The 17464-nt window shown below is 34.8% G+C and overlaps 1 protein-coding gene across 1 annotated transcript; it reads right to left on the bottom strand.

The window, feature by feature from the left end:
- Window positions 1–2147: 2147 nt before the first annotated feature.
- LOC137615816 (golgin subfamily A member 6-like protein 26) lies at window positions 2148–8342 on the bottom strand. The gene is made up of 3 exons (XM_068345506.1): window positions 7502–8342; window positions 5145–5342; window positions 2148–3316 (listed from the first exon to the last, which is right to left on the bottom strand). The coding sequence occupies exons 1-3, from the start codon at window positions 8340–8342 to the stop codon at window positions 2148–2150; spliced, it is 2208 nt and encodes a 735-aa protein (XP_068201607.1).
- Window positions 8343–17464: the final 9122 nt, after the last annotated feature.

Below are 17464 nucleotides of genomic sequence, written 5' to 3'. Positions count from 1 at the left end.
TGTTTTTGTTGACAGGCAAATAGAAAAGGTTTCAATCAATGAAATTCACACCTGAGCAGAAATGAGCCGGAAGCTACGTCAAGAAGTCAGATGAGACCAATGCGCTCAGAAAACAATGAGAGTGAACACTTCAGGCAGAGAGAGCAAACTGATAAAAAAGCATGCTAGCACAAAATAAAGCACACAGATGAGAGTATTTGTGAAAATAGTTGCACAAGATTTATCATGAGTCATTAATGCATACATGTAAGCATGTGCATACAGAGTTCAACAGCCAATCAGAGTGCAGATTGAACGTTAGTAATCGCGCCACGTGGACCCAACAAGAAGCAAAGAAAAGTTCACTGGTCCACACACAATGAATATTATTTACACAATTTATATGATAGATTGACAGAAAACCGAGCTTGCATTATTGCATCAACTTGCGAATTCGAAATGTTGCTTGCAAGCAAACTGTATGAAATTCAAAGTCATTGAACCGATGAAGTGAATATAACTCACTTTCATGCATACTAAACGCCACATTCATTGCACAGCTCAAATGCAGCGAATTGCCAAATTGCAAATGTTGTAATTGCCTGTGTAGATGTTATTTCGCAGAAATTCATTGACACAAGCGTGGAGAAATTTTTTTCCATTGATTATAAAGCGCCCACGCCGAATTATGAATCAAATTTCGCGGGGCCTCACATGCGCGGGGCCCTAGGCCATGGCCTACTCGCTCCCCCCCCCCTAAATGCGCCGCTGCTTCTTCCCTCTGCTGAGTTCATCTATTCTTTTTTTTTCTTTTTTTCTAACAGCAGTAAACTGCAAAACTCACGTCACTAAACGTATTCCTGATCCACTATTCCAGCACAATGGAAGCTTCTTGAGGGAACAGCATACTAAAAAAAGTCAGACTTGTTTCTTCAGCATCTGTACACTTGACAAAGAAACAGTACAAGTGAATCTTTGTCAAGGAACAGTGCATTCCAAAGCAAGTGTGACTTCTTCCCTCTGCTGATTCCATCTACTCTTTTTTTTTTCTTTTTTTCTGACAGCAGTAAACTGCAAAACTCACGTCACTAAACATATTCCTGATCCACTATTCCAGCACAATGGAAACTTCTTGAGGGAACAGCGTACTAAAAGAAGTCAGACTTGTTTCTTCAGCATCTGTACACTTGACAAAGAAACAGTACAAGTGAATCTTTGTCAAGGAACAGTGCATTCCAAAGCAAGTGTGACTTCTTCCCTCTGCCGATTCCATCTACTCTTTTTTTTTTCTTTTTTTCTGACAGCAGTAGACTGCAAAACTCACGTCACTAAACATATGCCTGATCCACTATTCCAGCACAATGGAAACTTCTTGAGGGTACAGCGTACTAAAAGAAGCCAGACTTGTTTCTTCAGCATCTGTACACTTGACAAAGAAACAGTACAAGTGAATCTTTGTCAAGGAACAGTGTATTCCAAAGCAAGTGTGACTTCTTCCCTCTGCTGAGTCCATCTATTCTTTTTTTTCTTTTTTTCTTACAGCAGCAAACTGCAAAACATTTTTTTTCCAGCAATAAACTGCAAAACTCAACTGAAAATTATACTAGTTTTTTTTTTCTTTTTTTCTTTATTTTTTTAATGTTCGCGTCATGTCACTAAACATATTCCTGATTCACTATTCCAGAACAATGGAAACTTCTTGAGGGTACAGCGTACTAAAAGAAGAAGTCAGACTTGTTTCTTCAGCATCTGTCCACTTGACAAAGAAACAGTACAAGTGAATCTGCTGAGTCCATCTTGTAGAATATTCCATTTGCATCAGGAAGGTCGGAATCCACTTGGCATTGACTAACTAAAACTAATCATTTGCTAAAAACTCAACTGAAACTTATACTGAAAATATTTTTCCCACTGCGTTTTTTTTTTTTTTTTTTTTTTTATTTTTTTTTTTTTTGTATGTTCACAACACTAAACTGCAAAAATCAACTGAAACTTATACTAAAAATATTTTTCCATTATATATCATATATATATTTTTTTTTTTATTTTCTTTTTGTATTTTTTTTTTAGTTTTTCAGTTTTTATTTTTTATATTTTTTTTTATTTTCAATTTTTTTTGTTCACAGCACTAAACTGCAATGGTTTTCCCCTTATTTAACGCGAACACCTTAATAATAGCATTGGTGGTCGTTCCTCTGATGATGTTCCCTTCTTGGTCCTCCCTTGTTGTACTGCCGATGCTCCTCTTCCCTTCTGGGTCCTTGATTGTACTGCCGATGTTCCCATAGATTGTACTGCCGTTGTTGGTTCCACTGCCATGACTGATGCCTTGGTGGCTCCTGGTGATACCACTGGCCACCATGCCTTTCCCATTGATCATTTTCCTTCTGATGGCGTAGCTCTTCATCATAATCTCTTCGGTTGCTTTCGTCCGCCAGAATCAATTTAGCATTAACCACCTTTTTGTACTTCTTCTCAAATGCTTCCTGTAGGAATTCGGGTTTGTCCCGATGTCTGTCTGGGTGGAACATCATGGACAAGGCCCTGAAGGATTTTATGATTTCTGCCTTTGTGGCTGTCTGTTCCAAACCCAGAACCTCATAGTGACCCTTGTCTTCCCACTGCTTCTGTAGTGCTTTAGTATCGTCTATGATTTTTAAGAAATTCTCAGATTTCTTTAGTTTCACCGTTTCGAAGTCCTTCAGGGCAGCGTCGAAAATGCCAAGTTTAACGAGGTGCCTTCCTCGTAACATGAACGCTTTCCACCCTTTAAGACCTTTCTCTATAGCCTTCGAACAGTCTAATACAATATCCATATCATGAGGCGTCTCAGTGGCTGCATTCGCTTCAGCACGAAGGAAATGGAGAAGAGCTGTTTCTTCTTCGTTGTCCGTCTTCATGGTCAAGGCCTCGGTGAAAATATTTAACGCCTCTTTGGGCGTGTTACTCATCTGCGCAAATAATGCAGCCATCAATAATCTTCGCCTCTCATGTTCATCCTTATTCTCAGTGTTAGGAATTTCTGGCTTAGCTTTCAGTTTCTCCTTTTCTATCTTCAATTCGTTAACTTCACTTTTCAATTTATTTAGTTGCTCTGTTTTCTTACTCTGCGCCCTCTTCAGTTCTTCATTTTCAGTTTTAAACTCTTCCACAATCTTTTTCTCTTGCAGTATCTCGAGGTCTTTTATTTTGCACACAAATTCCAGTTTTTCATAGTCACGCAGCAAATCAGCTTTCTGTTCGTCCTTTTCGTTCTTCAGTTCTTCAACTTCCCGTTTCAAATTATTAACTTGTCCCGTTTCCTCACTCAGTGCTTTCTTGCTTTGCTCATTTTCCTCTTTGAGAATTTTCAACAAATTTTCATGTTCCTCCATTCTAAGGTCTTTTCCGACGCATTCAGATTCAAGTTTATTCTTTTCTTTCTTTCAGAGTTTCAACTTCAGGTTTCAAATTATTAACTTGTCCCGTTTCCTCACTCAGTGCTTTCTTGCTTTGCTCATTTTCCTGTTTGAGAATTTTCAACAAATTTTCATGTTCCTCCATTCTAAGGTCTTTTCCGACGCATTCAGATTCAAGTTTATTCTTTTCTTCCTTTCAGAGTTTCAACTTCAGGTTTAAAATGATTAACTTGTTCCGTTTCCTCACTCAGTGCTTTCTTGCTTTGCTCATTTTCCTCTTTGAGAATTTTCAACAAATTTTCATGTTCCTCCATTCTAAGGTCTTTTCCGACGCATTCAGATTCAAGTTTATTCTTTTCTTCCTTTCAGAGTTTCAACTTCAGGTTTCAAATTATTAACTTGTTCCGTTTCCTCACTCAGTGCTTTCTTGCTTTGCTCATTTTCCTCTTTGAGAATTTTCAACAAATTTTCATGTTCCTCCATTCTAAGGTCTTTTCCGACGCATTCAGATTTTAAGTTTATTCTTTTCTTCCTTCAGAGTTTCAACTTCAGGTTTCAAATTATTAACTTGTTCCGTTTCCTCACTCAGTGCTTTCTTGCTTTGCTCATTTTCCTCTTTGAGAATTTTCAACAAATTTTCATGTTCCTCCATTCTAAGGTCTTTTCCGACGCATTCAGATTCAAGTTTATTCTTTTCTTCCTTTCAGAGTTTCAACTTCAGGTTTCAAATTATTAACTTGTTCCGTTTCCTCACTCAGTGCTTTCTTGCTTTGCTCATTTTCCTCTTTGAGAATTTTCAACAAATTTTCATGTTCCTCCATTTTAAGGTCTTTTCCGACGCATTCAGATTTAAGTTTATTCTTTTCTTCCTTCAGAGTTTCAACTTCAGGTTTCAAATTATTAACTTGTTCCGTTTCCTCACTCAGTGCTTTCTTGCTTTGCTCATTTTCCTCTTTGAGAATTTTCAACAAATTTTCATGTTCCTCCATTCTAAGGTCTTTTCCGACGCATTCAGATTTAAGTTTATTCTTTTCTTCCTTTCAGAGTTTCAACTTCAGGTTTCAAATTATTAACTTGTTCCGTTTCCTCACTCAGTGCTTTCTTGCTTTGCTCATTTTCCCCTTTGAGAATTTTCAACAAATTTTCATGTTCCTCCATTCTAAGGTCTTTTCCGACGCATTCAGATTCAAGTTTATTCTTTTCTTCCTTTCAGAGTTTCAACTTCAGGTTTCAAATTATTAACTTGTTCCGTTTCCTCACTCAGTGCTTTCTTGCTTTGCTCATTTTCCTCTTTGAGAATTTTCAACAAATTTTCATGTTCCTCCATTCTAAGGTCTTTTCCGACGCATTCAGATTCAAGTTTATTCTTTTCTTTCTTTCAGAGTTTCAACTTCAGGTTTCAAATTATTAACTTGTTCCGTTTCCTCACTCAGTGCTTTCTTGCTTTGCTCATTTTCCTCTTTGAGAATTTTCAACAAATTTTCATGTTCCTCCATTTTAAGGTCTTTTCCGACGCATTCAGATTTAAGTTTATTCTTTTCTTCCTTTCAGAGTTTCAACTTCAGGTTTCAAATTATTAACTTGTTCCGTTTCCTCACTCAGTGCTTTCTTGCTTTGCTCATTTTCCTCTTTGAGAATTTTCAACAAATTTTCATGTTCCTCCATTCTAAGGTCTTTTCCGACGCATTCAGATTCAAGTTTATTCTTTTCTTCCTTTCAGAGTTTCAACTTCAGGTTTCAAATGATTAACTTGTTCCGTTTCCTCACTCAGTGCTTTCTTGCTTTGCTCATTTTCCTCTTTGAGAATTTTCAACAAATTTTCCTGTTCCTCCATTCTAAGGTCTTTTCCGACGCATTCAGATTTAAGTTTATTCTTTTCTTCCTTCAGAGTTTCAACTTCAGGTTTCAAATGATTAACTTGTTCCGTTTCCTCACTCAGTGCTTTCTTGCTTTGCTCATTTTCCTCTTTGAGAATTTTCAACAAATTTTCATGTTCCTCCATTCTAAGGTCTTTTCCGACGCATTCAGATTTAAGTTTATTCTTTTCTTCCTTCAGAGTTTCAACTTCAGGTTTCAAATTATTAACTTGTTCCGTTTCCTCACTCAGTGCTTTCTTGCTTTGCTCATTTTCCTCTTTGAGAATTTTCAACAAATTTTCATGTTCCTCCATTCTAAGGTCTTTTCCGACGCATTCAGATTCAAGTTTATTCTTTTCTTCCTTTCAGAGTTTCAACTTCAGGTTTCAAATTATTAACTTGTTCCGTTTCCTCACTCAGTGCTTTCTTGCTTTGCTCATTTTCCTCTTTGAGAATTTTCAACAAATTTTCATGTTCCTCCATTCTAAGGTCTTTTCCGACGCATTCAGATTTAAGTTTATTCTTTTCTTCCTTTCAGAGTTTCAACTTCAGGTTTCAAATTATTAACTTGTTCCGTTTCCTCACTCAGTGCTTTCTTGCTTTGCTCATTTTCCTCTTTGAGAATTTTCAACAAATTTTCATGTTCCTCCATTCTAAGGTCTTTTCCGACGCATTCAGATTCAAGTTTATTCTTTTCTTCCTTTCAGAGTTTCAACTTCAGGTTTCAAATGATTAACTTGTTCCGTTTCCTCACTCAGTGCTTTCTTGCTTTGCTCATTTTTCTCTTTGAGAATTTTCAACAAATTTTCATGTTCCTCCATTCTAAGGTCTTTTCCGACGCATTCAGATTCAAGTTTATTCTTTTCTTCCTTCAGAGTTTCAACTTCAGGTTTCAAATTATTAACTTGTTCCGTTTCCTCACTCAGTGCTTTCTTGCTTTGCTCATTTTCCTCTTTGAGAATTTTCAACAAATTTTCATGTTCCTCCATTCTAAGGTCTTTTCCGACGCATTCAGATTCAAGTTTATTCTTTTCTTCCTTCAGAGTTTCAACTTCAGGTTTCAAATTATTAACTTGTTCCGTTTCCTCACTCAGTGCTTTCTTGCTTTGCTCATTTTCCTCTTTGAGAATTTTCAACAAATTTTCATGTTCCTCCATTCTAAGGTCTTTTCCGACGCATTCAGATTTAAGTTTATTCTTTTCTTCCTTCAGAGTTTCAACTTCAGGTTTCAAATTATTAACTTGTTCCGTTTCCTCACTCAGTGCTTTCTTGCTTTGCTCATTTTCCTCTTTGAGAATTTTCAACAAATTTTCATGTTCCTCCATTCTAAGGTCTTTTCCGACGCATTCAGATTCAAGTTTATTCTTTTCTTCCTTTCAGAGTTTCAACTTCAGGTTTCAAATTATTAACTTGTTCCGTTTCCTCACTCAGTGCTTTCTTGCTTTGCTCATTTTCCTCTTTGAGAATTTTCAACAAATTTTCATGTTCCTCCATTCTAAGGTCTTTTCCGACGCATTCAGATTCAAGTTTATTCTTTTCTTTCTTTCAGAGTTTCAACTTCAGGTTTCAAATTATTAACTTGTTCCGTTTCCTCACTCAGTGCTTTCTTGCTTTGCTCATTTTCCTCTTTGAGAATTTTCAACAAATTTTCATGTTCCTCCATTCTAAGGTCTTTTCCGACGCATTCAGATTTAAGTTTATTCTTTTCTTCCTTCAGAGTTTCAACTTCAGGTTTCAAATTAATAACTTGTTCCGTTTCCTCACTCAGTGCTTTCTTGCTTTGCTCATTTTCCTCTTTGAGAATTTTCAACAAATTTTCATGTTCCTCCATTCTAAGGTCTTTTCCGACGCATTCAGATTTAAGTTTATTCTTTTCTTCCTTCAGAGTTTCAACTTCAGGTTTCAAATTATTAACTTGTTCCGTTTCCTCACTCAGTGCTTTCTTGCTTTGCTCATTTTCCTCTTTGAGAATTTTCAACAAATTTTCATGTTCCTCCATTCTAAGGTCTTTTCCGACGCATTCAGATTTAAGTTTATTCTTTTCTTCCTTCAGAGTTTCAACTTCAGGTTTCAAATTATTAACTTGTTCCGTTTCCTCACTCAGTGCTTTCTTGCTTTGCTCATTTTCCTCTTTGAGAATTTTCAACAAATTTTCATGTTCCTCCATTCTAAGGTCTTTTCCGACGCATTCAGATTTAAGTTTATTCTTTTCTTCCTTCAGAGTTTCAACTTCAGGTTTCAAATTATTAACTTGTTCCGTTTCCTCACTCAGTGCTTTCTTGCTTTGCTCATTTTCCTGTTTGAGAATTTCTGACTTAGCTTTCAGTTTCTCCTTTTCTATCTTCAATTCGTTAACTTCACTTTTCAATTTATTTAATTGCTCTGTTTTCTTACTCTGCGCCCTCTTCAGTTCTTCATTTTCAGTTTTAAACTCTTCCATAATCTTTTGCTCTTGCAGTATCTCGAGGTCTTTTATTTTGCACACAAATTCCAGTTTTTCATAGTCACGCAGCAAATCAGCTTTCTGTTCGTCCTTTTCGTTCTTCAGTTCTTCAACTTTAAGTTTCAAATTATTAACTTGTTCCGTTTCCCCACTCAGTGCTTTCTTGCTTTGCTCATTTTCCTGTTTGAGAATTTTCACCAAATTTTCATGTTCCTTCATTTTAAGGTCTGTTCCGACGCATTCAGATTCAAGTTTCTTCTTTTCATCCTTCAATTCATCAACATCACGTTTCAATTTGCTTATTTGTTCCGTTTTCTCATTTTCATTTTTCTTAATTTCTTTATTCTTTACTTTAAGAATTTCCAACAAAGTTTCCAGTTCTTTTATCCGAAGAATTTTTTCGACGCATTCAGCTTCCAGTTTCTGGTATTCAGATGCCTTCTCAAATGTCATCTTTTCTTGAGTCTCTTTCGCTCTATTCAATTCATCTACAATACTTCTCGGTTCATTTAGTTGCCCATGTAACTTATTATTTTCATCCTCAAGATTTTGCAAGAAAGTAGTCTGATCTTCGTCTTCCATTTTGAGTTCTAATAGATCGCATCCAATTTCCATTTCTGGAACATATTCTTCAAGAGAGTTGTTGTCCACATCATTTCCAGCCATCCTCCTTCGAGCTAGCATAATTCCGCCGAAAATGACGGAAGCAGCAGCTACTATGCCGATGTAAAAGTTCTGGTTTCCATTCGAAACGACTTCATTTCTCCCAAGTCAAATTCGGAGAGAAGCTTGCCAACGAACCACGTTGATTTCAATTCATCTTTGAATCTTAAAGCTTCTCTCTCCATCTGGTGCAATCCCAGTTCGTACCGCTGTAGTTCCTTGCGGGCTTTCCACCAGCCCCCTATCCAAGGACAGCGCTGCAGCCACCTGCCGAGGAATCCATCCTGAGAGGCGACTGCCCGGCAATCTTCAAAGCGCGGCGCCTCTGGGAGTAGCCACGAAAACCATTTGAAGATCCACGACTCCTGGAGAGTTCGCAGCTGTCCCTGAAGTTGTACCGTCATGTCCTCGCATGCAAGATTCTGCTCCAGAAGGGCCGAACCTGCCTGTTGAGGCCAGAAGAATCTTCCTGTAAGATTTCTGATGATATCCATCCACATTCCGCTCACTTTGTTAGCTTTGAAAATCATATTCAATGATGCAGATCCTGAGCGTGTATTAGCTATATTTTCAGGAAAGTGTTCTTGGCACTAAACGATCCCGCCGGAGACTTCAGAATTCCTGAAGACATTTAGAATCATCAACTCCATCGTTAGATTTCCCTGATATTTTTCTCTTCTTCGTTCAGAAGACGGTGTTAACTTAATAATAATAATAATAACAATAATTGATAATAATAATAACAATTAATAATAATAATAATAATAATAAAAATCTTTAATGCAATTTAAGAGCCCGGAGCCCTCCGAAGACTTCCAGATTCCTGGAGACATTTTGGAATCACCAAAGCCATCCGCAAATTTCCCTGACAATTCTCTCCTCTCCATTCAGCAGACGATGTTACCATCATCATCATCATCATCATCATCATAATGATAATAATAATAATAATATTATTATTATTATTATTATTATTATTATTATTATCATCATTATTATTATTATCATCATTATTATTATCATTATTATTATTATTGTTGTTGTTATTATTATTAGTAGTAGAAGTAGTTGTAGTAGTAGTAGTAGTAGTAGTAGTAGTAGTAGTAGTAGTAGTAGTAGTAGTAGTAGTAATAATAATAATTATTATAATAATTAATATAATAACTAATAATAATAATAATAATAATAATAATAATAATAGTAATAATAATAATCTTTAATGCAATATAAGTAAAATGTAAGGTTTCGAAATTAATTTCTCTATCGAAAATAATTATATATTTACAAATTTCTTTTGAATATCGTCATCCATTTTTAAAGCCATATATATATATATATATATATATATATATATATATATATATATATATATATATATATGCAAAAGAACCACAGGGAAAATGAAAATAGGAAATATAAGATTAAGGCCTGATAAGTTTCGTGTTACTTCTTCAGAAGTATATCATATATATATATATATATATATATATATATATATATATATATATATATATATATATATATATATATATAATTTTCATTGAAGGCGATAGTCTTGGTGGCGTCAATATGTTTCCTGTAGGAATCTTCATATATATATGTATATATATATATATATATATATATATATATATATATATATATATATAATATATATATATATATATATATATATAATATATATATATATATATATATATATATATATATATATATATATATATGGCTAAAAACCATCATTCGTTGCTCTATAGTAAGTCTCACCTCCCGCCTACGATCTAGTGAAAATCCCCTAATTCAAAATGTGCTTGCAAGTGCAGCGAGAATAAAATCCAAAATGTGGGAAACCTGGAATACGGAAGCGTCAGTACAATGAATTGTATTCACTAATATTTGATAGTGTGGCTATGCCAAATCTTCATCACTAAATAACTTTGGTATGATACCCAGTAATGTTATGATAACATGTTTTATTATGTTACATCTTTGTTGTCTGGATGTCCTGTATTTCCTTCACACCACCAGCTCATTGACTAGATTTTTTTTCCCAGTGTTATTTCATTATTCAAGCAAATTCTGTTCCAACATATTTATCATTGTCATCTCCATTTTTTTTTTCTTTCTCCCCTCTTTTTGTTTGCTATGTATGTTATCATCATTGTTAAGCGTTAATTCTATTGTGATTTTGTTACCCAGACCTTAGAACTCTGTGATCAACCTGCTAATTGATGTTTATAATATATCACTGATATTATTGCATATCTCATCTTTTTTTCATTACTGATGTCAAAAGTGTAAGATCACTGTACCCTTATTGTAACTCTGTATATGGCTTTTGCTGAAATAAAGATTATTATTATTATTATTATTATTATTAGAGAGAGAGAGAGAGAGAGAGAGAGAGAGAGAGAGAGAGAGAGAGAGAGAGAGAGAGATGTATGAGCTAAGTAATCACTGGAGCTTATGATTCTTACCAGTTTTTCTTTCTTTTTTTTTACGTAATGCAGTAATCTATTTGAGGAGATACTAACGAGTGATACAATAGTTATATAATATATAAATGGAAATACTCTCTTAATCTATATATGATACCCATTCCTTTGGCAAGTTTATTAACTGTCATAGTAACATGCTCACTAAAAGATAGTTTATTATCAAGCATTACCCCCTAAGAATCTACCACTGGACTTCTGGTCAAGAGTGTGATTTCCTATAGCAACCTTTATGTGATCTGGAACTCTACCCAAAGAGAAGACTATGAAGTACGCCCTTCTTTCATTTAAGGTTAAATTACTTGCTATTAGCCAGTTTTTTAAATGAGTTAAATCAGCGGTTAGTGTAATACAGAGGGAGTAGATATTTTCATGACTCTGGCCTGATTGGTAACGTCTCTGCCTGGTGTTTGCCAGTCGGGGGTTCGAGTCCCGCTCAGACTTGCTAGTGCCATTAGTGTCTGCAACCCTACCATCCTTGTGAGCTAAGGTTAGGGGGTTTGGGGGAGCCTATATGTCTATCTGCTGTCATCAGCAGCCACTACCTGGCCCTCCCTGGTACTAGCTTGAGTGGAGAGGAGGCTTGGGCGCTGGCCATATATGGTCAGTCTGTAGGGCATTGTCCTGATTGCTAGGGCAATGTCACTGTACCTTGCCTCTGCCATTCATGAGCGACCTTTAAACTTTTATACCTTGAAAGAGTATGGAGCTGAGCCTACCAGCTGACCGAGGCGAAGGAAAATGACAGACCCAGGACCGATCCCTGGGGAACACCTGTTTTGACATCCATTATCTCTTAAAGATGGCCAACGAGCGTCACAAATTGTTTTCGACTCAACCGTGTGGAAGCCACTCCTATAATTCGATGCGTTTTTCTTATTTTTATTCCATATATATTTTCATAATGCTTATTATTATGACATAAATTGGAACTAAAATGGATTGACATTTCGTTATGAAGAGCGCAGTTAACCTTAACTTTATTCGAAATATAACAAAAACTTTTTTATGCCATCTTATATTATGTACCTATAACATATCACTTTTCTCTTTATATCTGCTAATTATTTGGTCCTTACTGTACATTGTCGTCTACTGTTAATGTTAATAGGAATTACTGAACGCTGAAATGAATTAACTTCTATATATCTGGCGACCCATTAGTGAGAGAGAGAGAGAGAGAGAGAGAGAGAGAGAGAGAGAGAGAGAGAGAGAGAGAGAGAGAGAGAGAGAGGGGGGGTATTAATATCGCCTATTCTAAAGACGAACGATTATTATTATTATTATTATTATTATTATTATTATTATTATTATTATTATTATTATTATTATTGTTGTTGAATCATTTGTATGTTTATAAACGAAGTCGATTAAATATGATTCATATGATTCTGTAAGTAGGTCCGCTCTCACCGGTCTACAACAGCCCCTATTGACCATAGGCTTCGTATTAAAACAAACCACTTAGGCCTAGCTACACATTAATAGCATAATTAACACACAAAAATCTCTACAAGAAAAATTGATAACTGTATTAAATATGATTTTTAATTCATTCGTGTTTCTTGTCCAACTTATTCTTGAACTCGTTTACCGTGTTACTGTTTACTACATCCGCTGGATACCTGTTCCTTTTATTTGTATGTAGAGAGAGAGAGAGAGAGAGAGAGGAGAGAGAGAGAGAGAGAGAGAGAGAGAGAGAAGCGAGGATTGAAATCTACCCAATTAACTTTAGGAAACGCTACAGCTAATATGGCCGATATTAAGCAAACCAGTAATCACTTGGATGAAAGATGAAGAAGTAAAATTACTACTACTACTACTACTACTACTACTACTATTCACAAGCTTTTCTTGAAACTATTAGTGGAACTATAAATCACACAGAGATCTGCCAGATTAATCATATGATTTTCCGAGTTGGGACGCACTCATAGGTCCACACCATCTCCTGTAGATCTGGGTGCTTGCTGGCATAAGGCTTCCTTTTAAAATCAGCCATTGTATGACACATGATTAACATATAACAATCTCTAGTTTCTTTTTTTTTATTTAATACCGTACTAAATCTAATTTCAAATATTTTCTCACGAAATATTTCGATGGTATTTTTCGAAGAAATAAGACATTTTGAAGAGTAGACTGGCATAGAAAGACGGGAGTGGAAGGGAGTGTCTGAGGACTTTGTCCTACAGGGGACTAGTTATGGCTAATAGTGTATTACACACACACACACACACACACTTGCTTAAAAGGCTGGACTTACAGGCTATAAATTATTAGTTTATTGCACACCATACACTTAGTTTATATAGAAAATATTTATTTTAATTTTGTCACTGTTCATAAACACACACACACACACACACACACACACACACAGAGAGAGAGAGAGAGAGAGAGAGAGAGAGAGAGAGAGAGAGAGAGAGAGAGTGTGTCTCAATTTTTATCGGATATAGATCTTTATATTTCTAGATTATAGTGAACTACTAATACTCAATATTTAGGGACAATACTAATAATTTGTTACGTATTTTATTTTGAAGAAAAGGGTTACTGTATATACTTCCATACTCTATCCGCAGTTACTAACGTATTATTATTATTATTATTATTATTATTATTATTATTATTAATAGCTAAGCTACAACCCCGGTTGGAAAAGCAAGATGCTATAAGCCCAAGGGCTTACAACAGGGAAAAATAGCCCAGGGAGGAAAGGAAATAAGAAAATAAATAAACGATGTAAGTAATAATGAACAATTTGGCATTATCATCATCATCATCATCATCCTCAATATCTCCTCATATGCCAATTGACGCAAAGGACCTCGGTTAGATTTCGCCAGTCGTCTCTATCTTGAGCTTTTAATTCAATACTTCTCCATTCATCATCTACTTCACGCTTCATAGTTCTCAGCAATGTAGGCCTGTTTCTAGAATAATTTAAAAACAGTAACAACATCAAAACAGATATTTCATATATTTACTATAAAAAGACTCATGTCAGCTTGCTCAACATAAAAACATTCGCTGCAAGTTTCAACTTTTGAAGTTAAATCGATTAGGAAGATCATTCCACAACTTGGGCAATAATTTTGTTTACCACGAAATGATGCTCCATCTTTGACGTAATATATGTCAATAATATGTCCATTTTCATATAATAATGTTGAATATTAATTGAAAACCTATATTACTTTCATTCTAAACATTGGTTGTGGAAAAAAAATACTTTAAAAGTACTATGAAGAACTATGAATAACTTTTGACCTAAGGCTTGCATAGTCAATAGCTGTTGTTTAAGCTATTTAGAAATTTCTTTATAAGATGTAGACTCATTAGTTTAATGTTTTCAAACTTCTCTTGTAGTTTTTCCTTATTTCCTTTCTTCACTGGGATACTTTCCCTGTAGGGGCCCCTGGGCTTATACAGGATGGCCTTGGCTTATAGCATCCTACTTTTCCAACTAGAGTTGTAGCTTAGAGAGTAATAATAATAATAATAATAATAATAATAATAATAATAATAATAATAATAATAATAATAATAATAATAATAATAATAATAATAATAATGATAATGATAATGATGATGATGATGATAATAGTAGCGCCTTTTAAATAATAATAATTGTGTTTGGTTGTGAATTAAAAAAATATCTTAAAAATGCTGTGACGTAAAGCAATCACAATCAATAGCTATTGTTTAAGTTATTTAGAAATTCCTTTATAAAATATAGACTTATTATTAACGCCATTAAAATAATAAAATTTCTTTATATACTAAAGTATTTTGTACTATTGATATCCTTTTTTACTGTAAAACCAGAAATCCTAAAGATGTTTTGCTAACTTGTTTTGGTATTAACAAGTTACAGAATTCGTCTGCTTTAAATTTTACCAAACAAATTTTGTAAAACTCCTTTAAAGATTAATTAGATTTAGGTTAGATAGACCATTAATAGTATTATATACTAATGTTTAGGACTTTTAATTATAATTTAAGTGATATAATTAATAAAAATTAATTTAATATGCTAAATTTCAATATTCACACAATAGCTATTTGGTAGCTAAGTTCGAATGTGAAAGCTACTAGCTATTCTATTTATTTTGATTTATTTCTCTGTTTTATTAATAGAAATTAAACCTATATATACCTACAGTTAAAGAGAAATCGTTCATTTTTCTATTTACACACTTTTCATAAAGATGAAGGGGCATTGCATGCTGTTCACGACATTATATTCGTAATAGATATAGTAGTTGGTTGACAAGATATATTTTTTTTATATATATTTTGCCGTCCTTGAATGGATAACAAGCCTAAAGAAGGTATTAGTATCATTTTAGAGCCTAGATGATATAAAAATGTATATATACACAGATACATATAAATGAGATTCTTAGCCTAAAAACAAATGGAAATGTATATTTATATGATAAAGAAGGATGGTATATGGAAACTAATGGTATATACGTTGAAAAATTGTAGATATTAAGCAAAAAAACTCAGTAAAAGAATTAGTTTTACAAATAAGAATATTCTAAACAATGAAAACTGATACTTGCATTGTGGTTACTAACGCTAAGCAACGCCTTTAGATAAGCGGGCAGAGTATTCCAAAGTTTAATACCTTGGTATAGATACGATTGCTCGCATCTATTAATACGTATGAAAGGAAGAGTTGAGTTTGTATTTTTTGTTCCATATGGATGAACTGATTGTTCCTGAATTATTTTTCGTCTTAAATCTGGAAATTTGTTCAATATAAGTGTTTGGAACATCATATTCATTAAGGAGAGCTTATGAGTGTCTTCCAGTTTCAAACAAATTATCCCAAAGAGTAGGGGATGCAGTTGGCGAAGAATCCATCGCAAGAATGTGAGGATCACTTTAGTACCATCTTAAATTGTATAAATGACCAAGATACCCGAAATGAAGTGGATAATTTCATCAATGTCAATATGGATTTTCAATATAGTGACCGTATCCCCCCGAGTGACGTGTGCGAGGCTATCAAGAAATTACCTAGTAACAAGGCACCCGGCTGCGATGGCCTTCCTGCCGAGGCTTTCAAATTCTGCCACCCTATAATTTATATCCTATTTTCTGCACTATTTAATGCCTGTATATTACACCAATATCTCCCCGAAACCCTTCTACTTGTCCACTTAATACCTCTCATAAAAAACAAACTGAAGGATGCCAGTGACCCAGGAAACTACCGCCCCATCGCCATCACAACAATTTCATCGAAAATATTTGAATCTCTTCTGTTCCGTCGCCTTGCACCATTTATCCACACCGCAGACAATCAATTTGGTTTTAAGACTAACCACTCGACTGACACCTGTATATATATTTTAAAGGAGTTATTGAATTTCTATATATCCTCGGCCTCCCCTGTCTACTTATGTTTTGTAGACGTGCGGAAGGCATTTGACAGAGTAAACTATCTGAAACTCTTTTTGAAACTACGCAAAAGGGGAACTCCTCTATATCTCATCGGTATATTATACTGTTGGTTCACAACACAACAGTTCTGTGTCAAATGGGGCAATGTCCTATCCCAGCAATTCGGTTCATCCAACGGTCTCAGGCAAGGAGGCATCCTCTCATCATATTTATTTAATGTTTACACAGACGATTTAAATATCAGACTGAATTCACTTCCCATTGGTTGTACGGTTACTGGCTTTACCATAAATAACCTTTGCTACGCTGACGATATGGTCCTCATCTCCCCCTCTGCCCAAGGCCTACAACGTCTTATCGACACCTGCAACGCATACGCTAATGAACATGACATAATCTATAACGAATCGAAGACAGTGCATGTCTGTCCTTCCTAGAGCGCTCCGTTTCGTACAAGATCCACATATTTTCCTTCAAAACCATCAGCTAGCATTTGTCAATGATTTTCCTTACCTAGGTCACATCATTACGAAAGATTTAAAGGACACATCTGACATTGAAAACAGGCGACGTAAATTGTGTTGTCTAGGGAACATGGTAACGAGAAGATTTGCCTTCTGCCACCAAGATATCAAAAAACTCCTATTTCAAACCTACTGCTATAACGTATACGGCTGCTTGCTATGGGCAAACTATACGCGTGAATCAATGAGACGTATCACAGTCATTCACAGTGATATCCTAAGGCGCCTCACCAGTACCCCGAGGCACCATTCAGCTTCAGCGATGTTTGTTGAAAATAGACTGGATAACCTAAAAGCAGAGGCGGATTTAGTTGTGCGGGGCCCTAGGCCCGGTAACCATACCGGGCCCTCAAATCAGTGTACAAGCGAAGCGTTAAAATAAATTAGCTTTTTAAACAATATTAAATTTATTGAAATTTAACCAAATTACCATTTCACAGTTGAACATTACCCATATGATTTTTTGAAGCTCAACAATAAAAAATAACTACAATAATATATCATTAACTAAAGAGATAAGCGTTGAAATAAATTTTCTTTTTAAACAATATTCAATTTATTGATAATTATCCAAGTGACCATTTCACAGTTGAACATTACACATTTGCTTTTTTGAAGCATAACAAAAAAATTACTATAATAATACACCATTAACTAAGGAGATCCCCAACTATAATGATGCACCATT

Source organism: Palaemon carinicauda, chromosome 22 (genome assembly GCF_036898095.1).
Source record: "Palaemon carinicauda isolate YSFRI2023 chromosome 22, ASM3689809v2, whole genome shotgun sequence".
Classification (NCBI taxonomy): Eukaryota; Metazoa; Arthropoda; class Malacostraca; order Decapoda; family Palaemonidae; genus Palaemon; species Palaemon carinicauda.
This window is presented reverse-complemented; position numbering and strand designations above follow the sequence as displayed.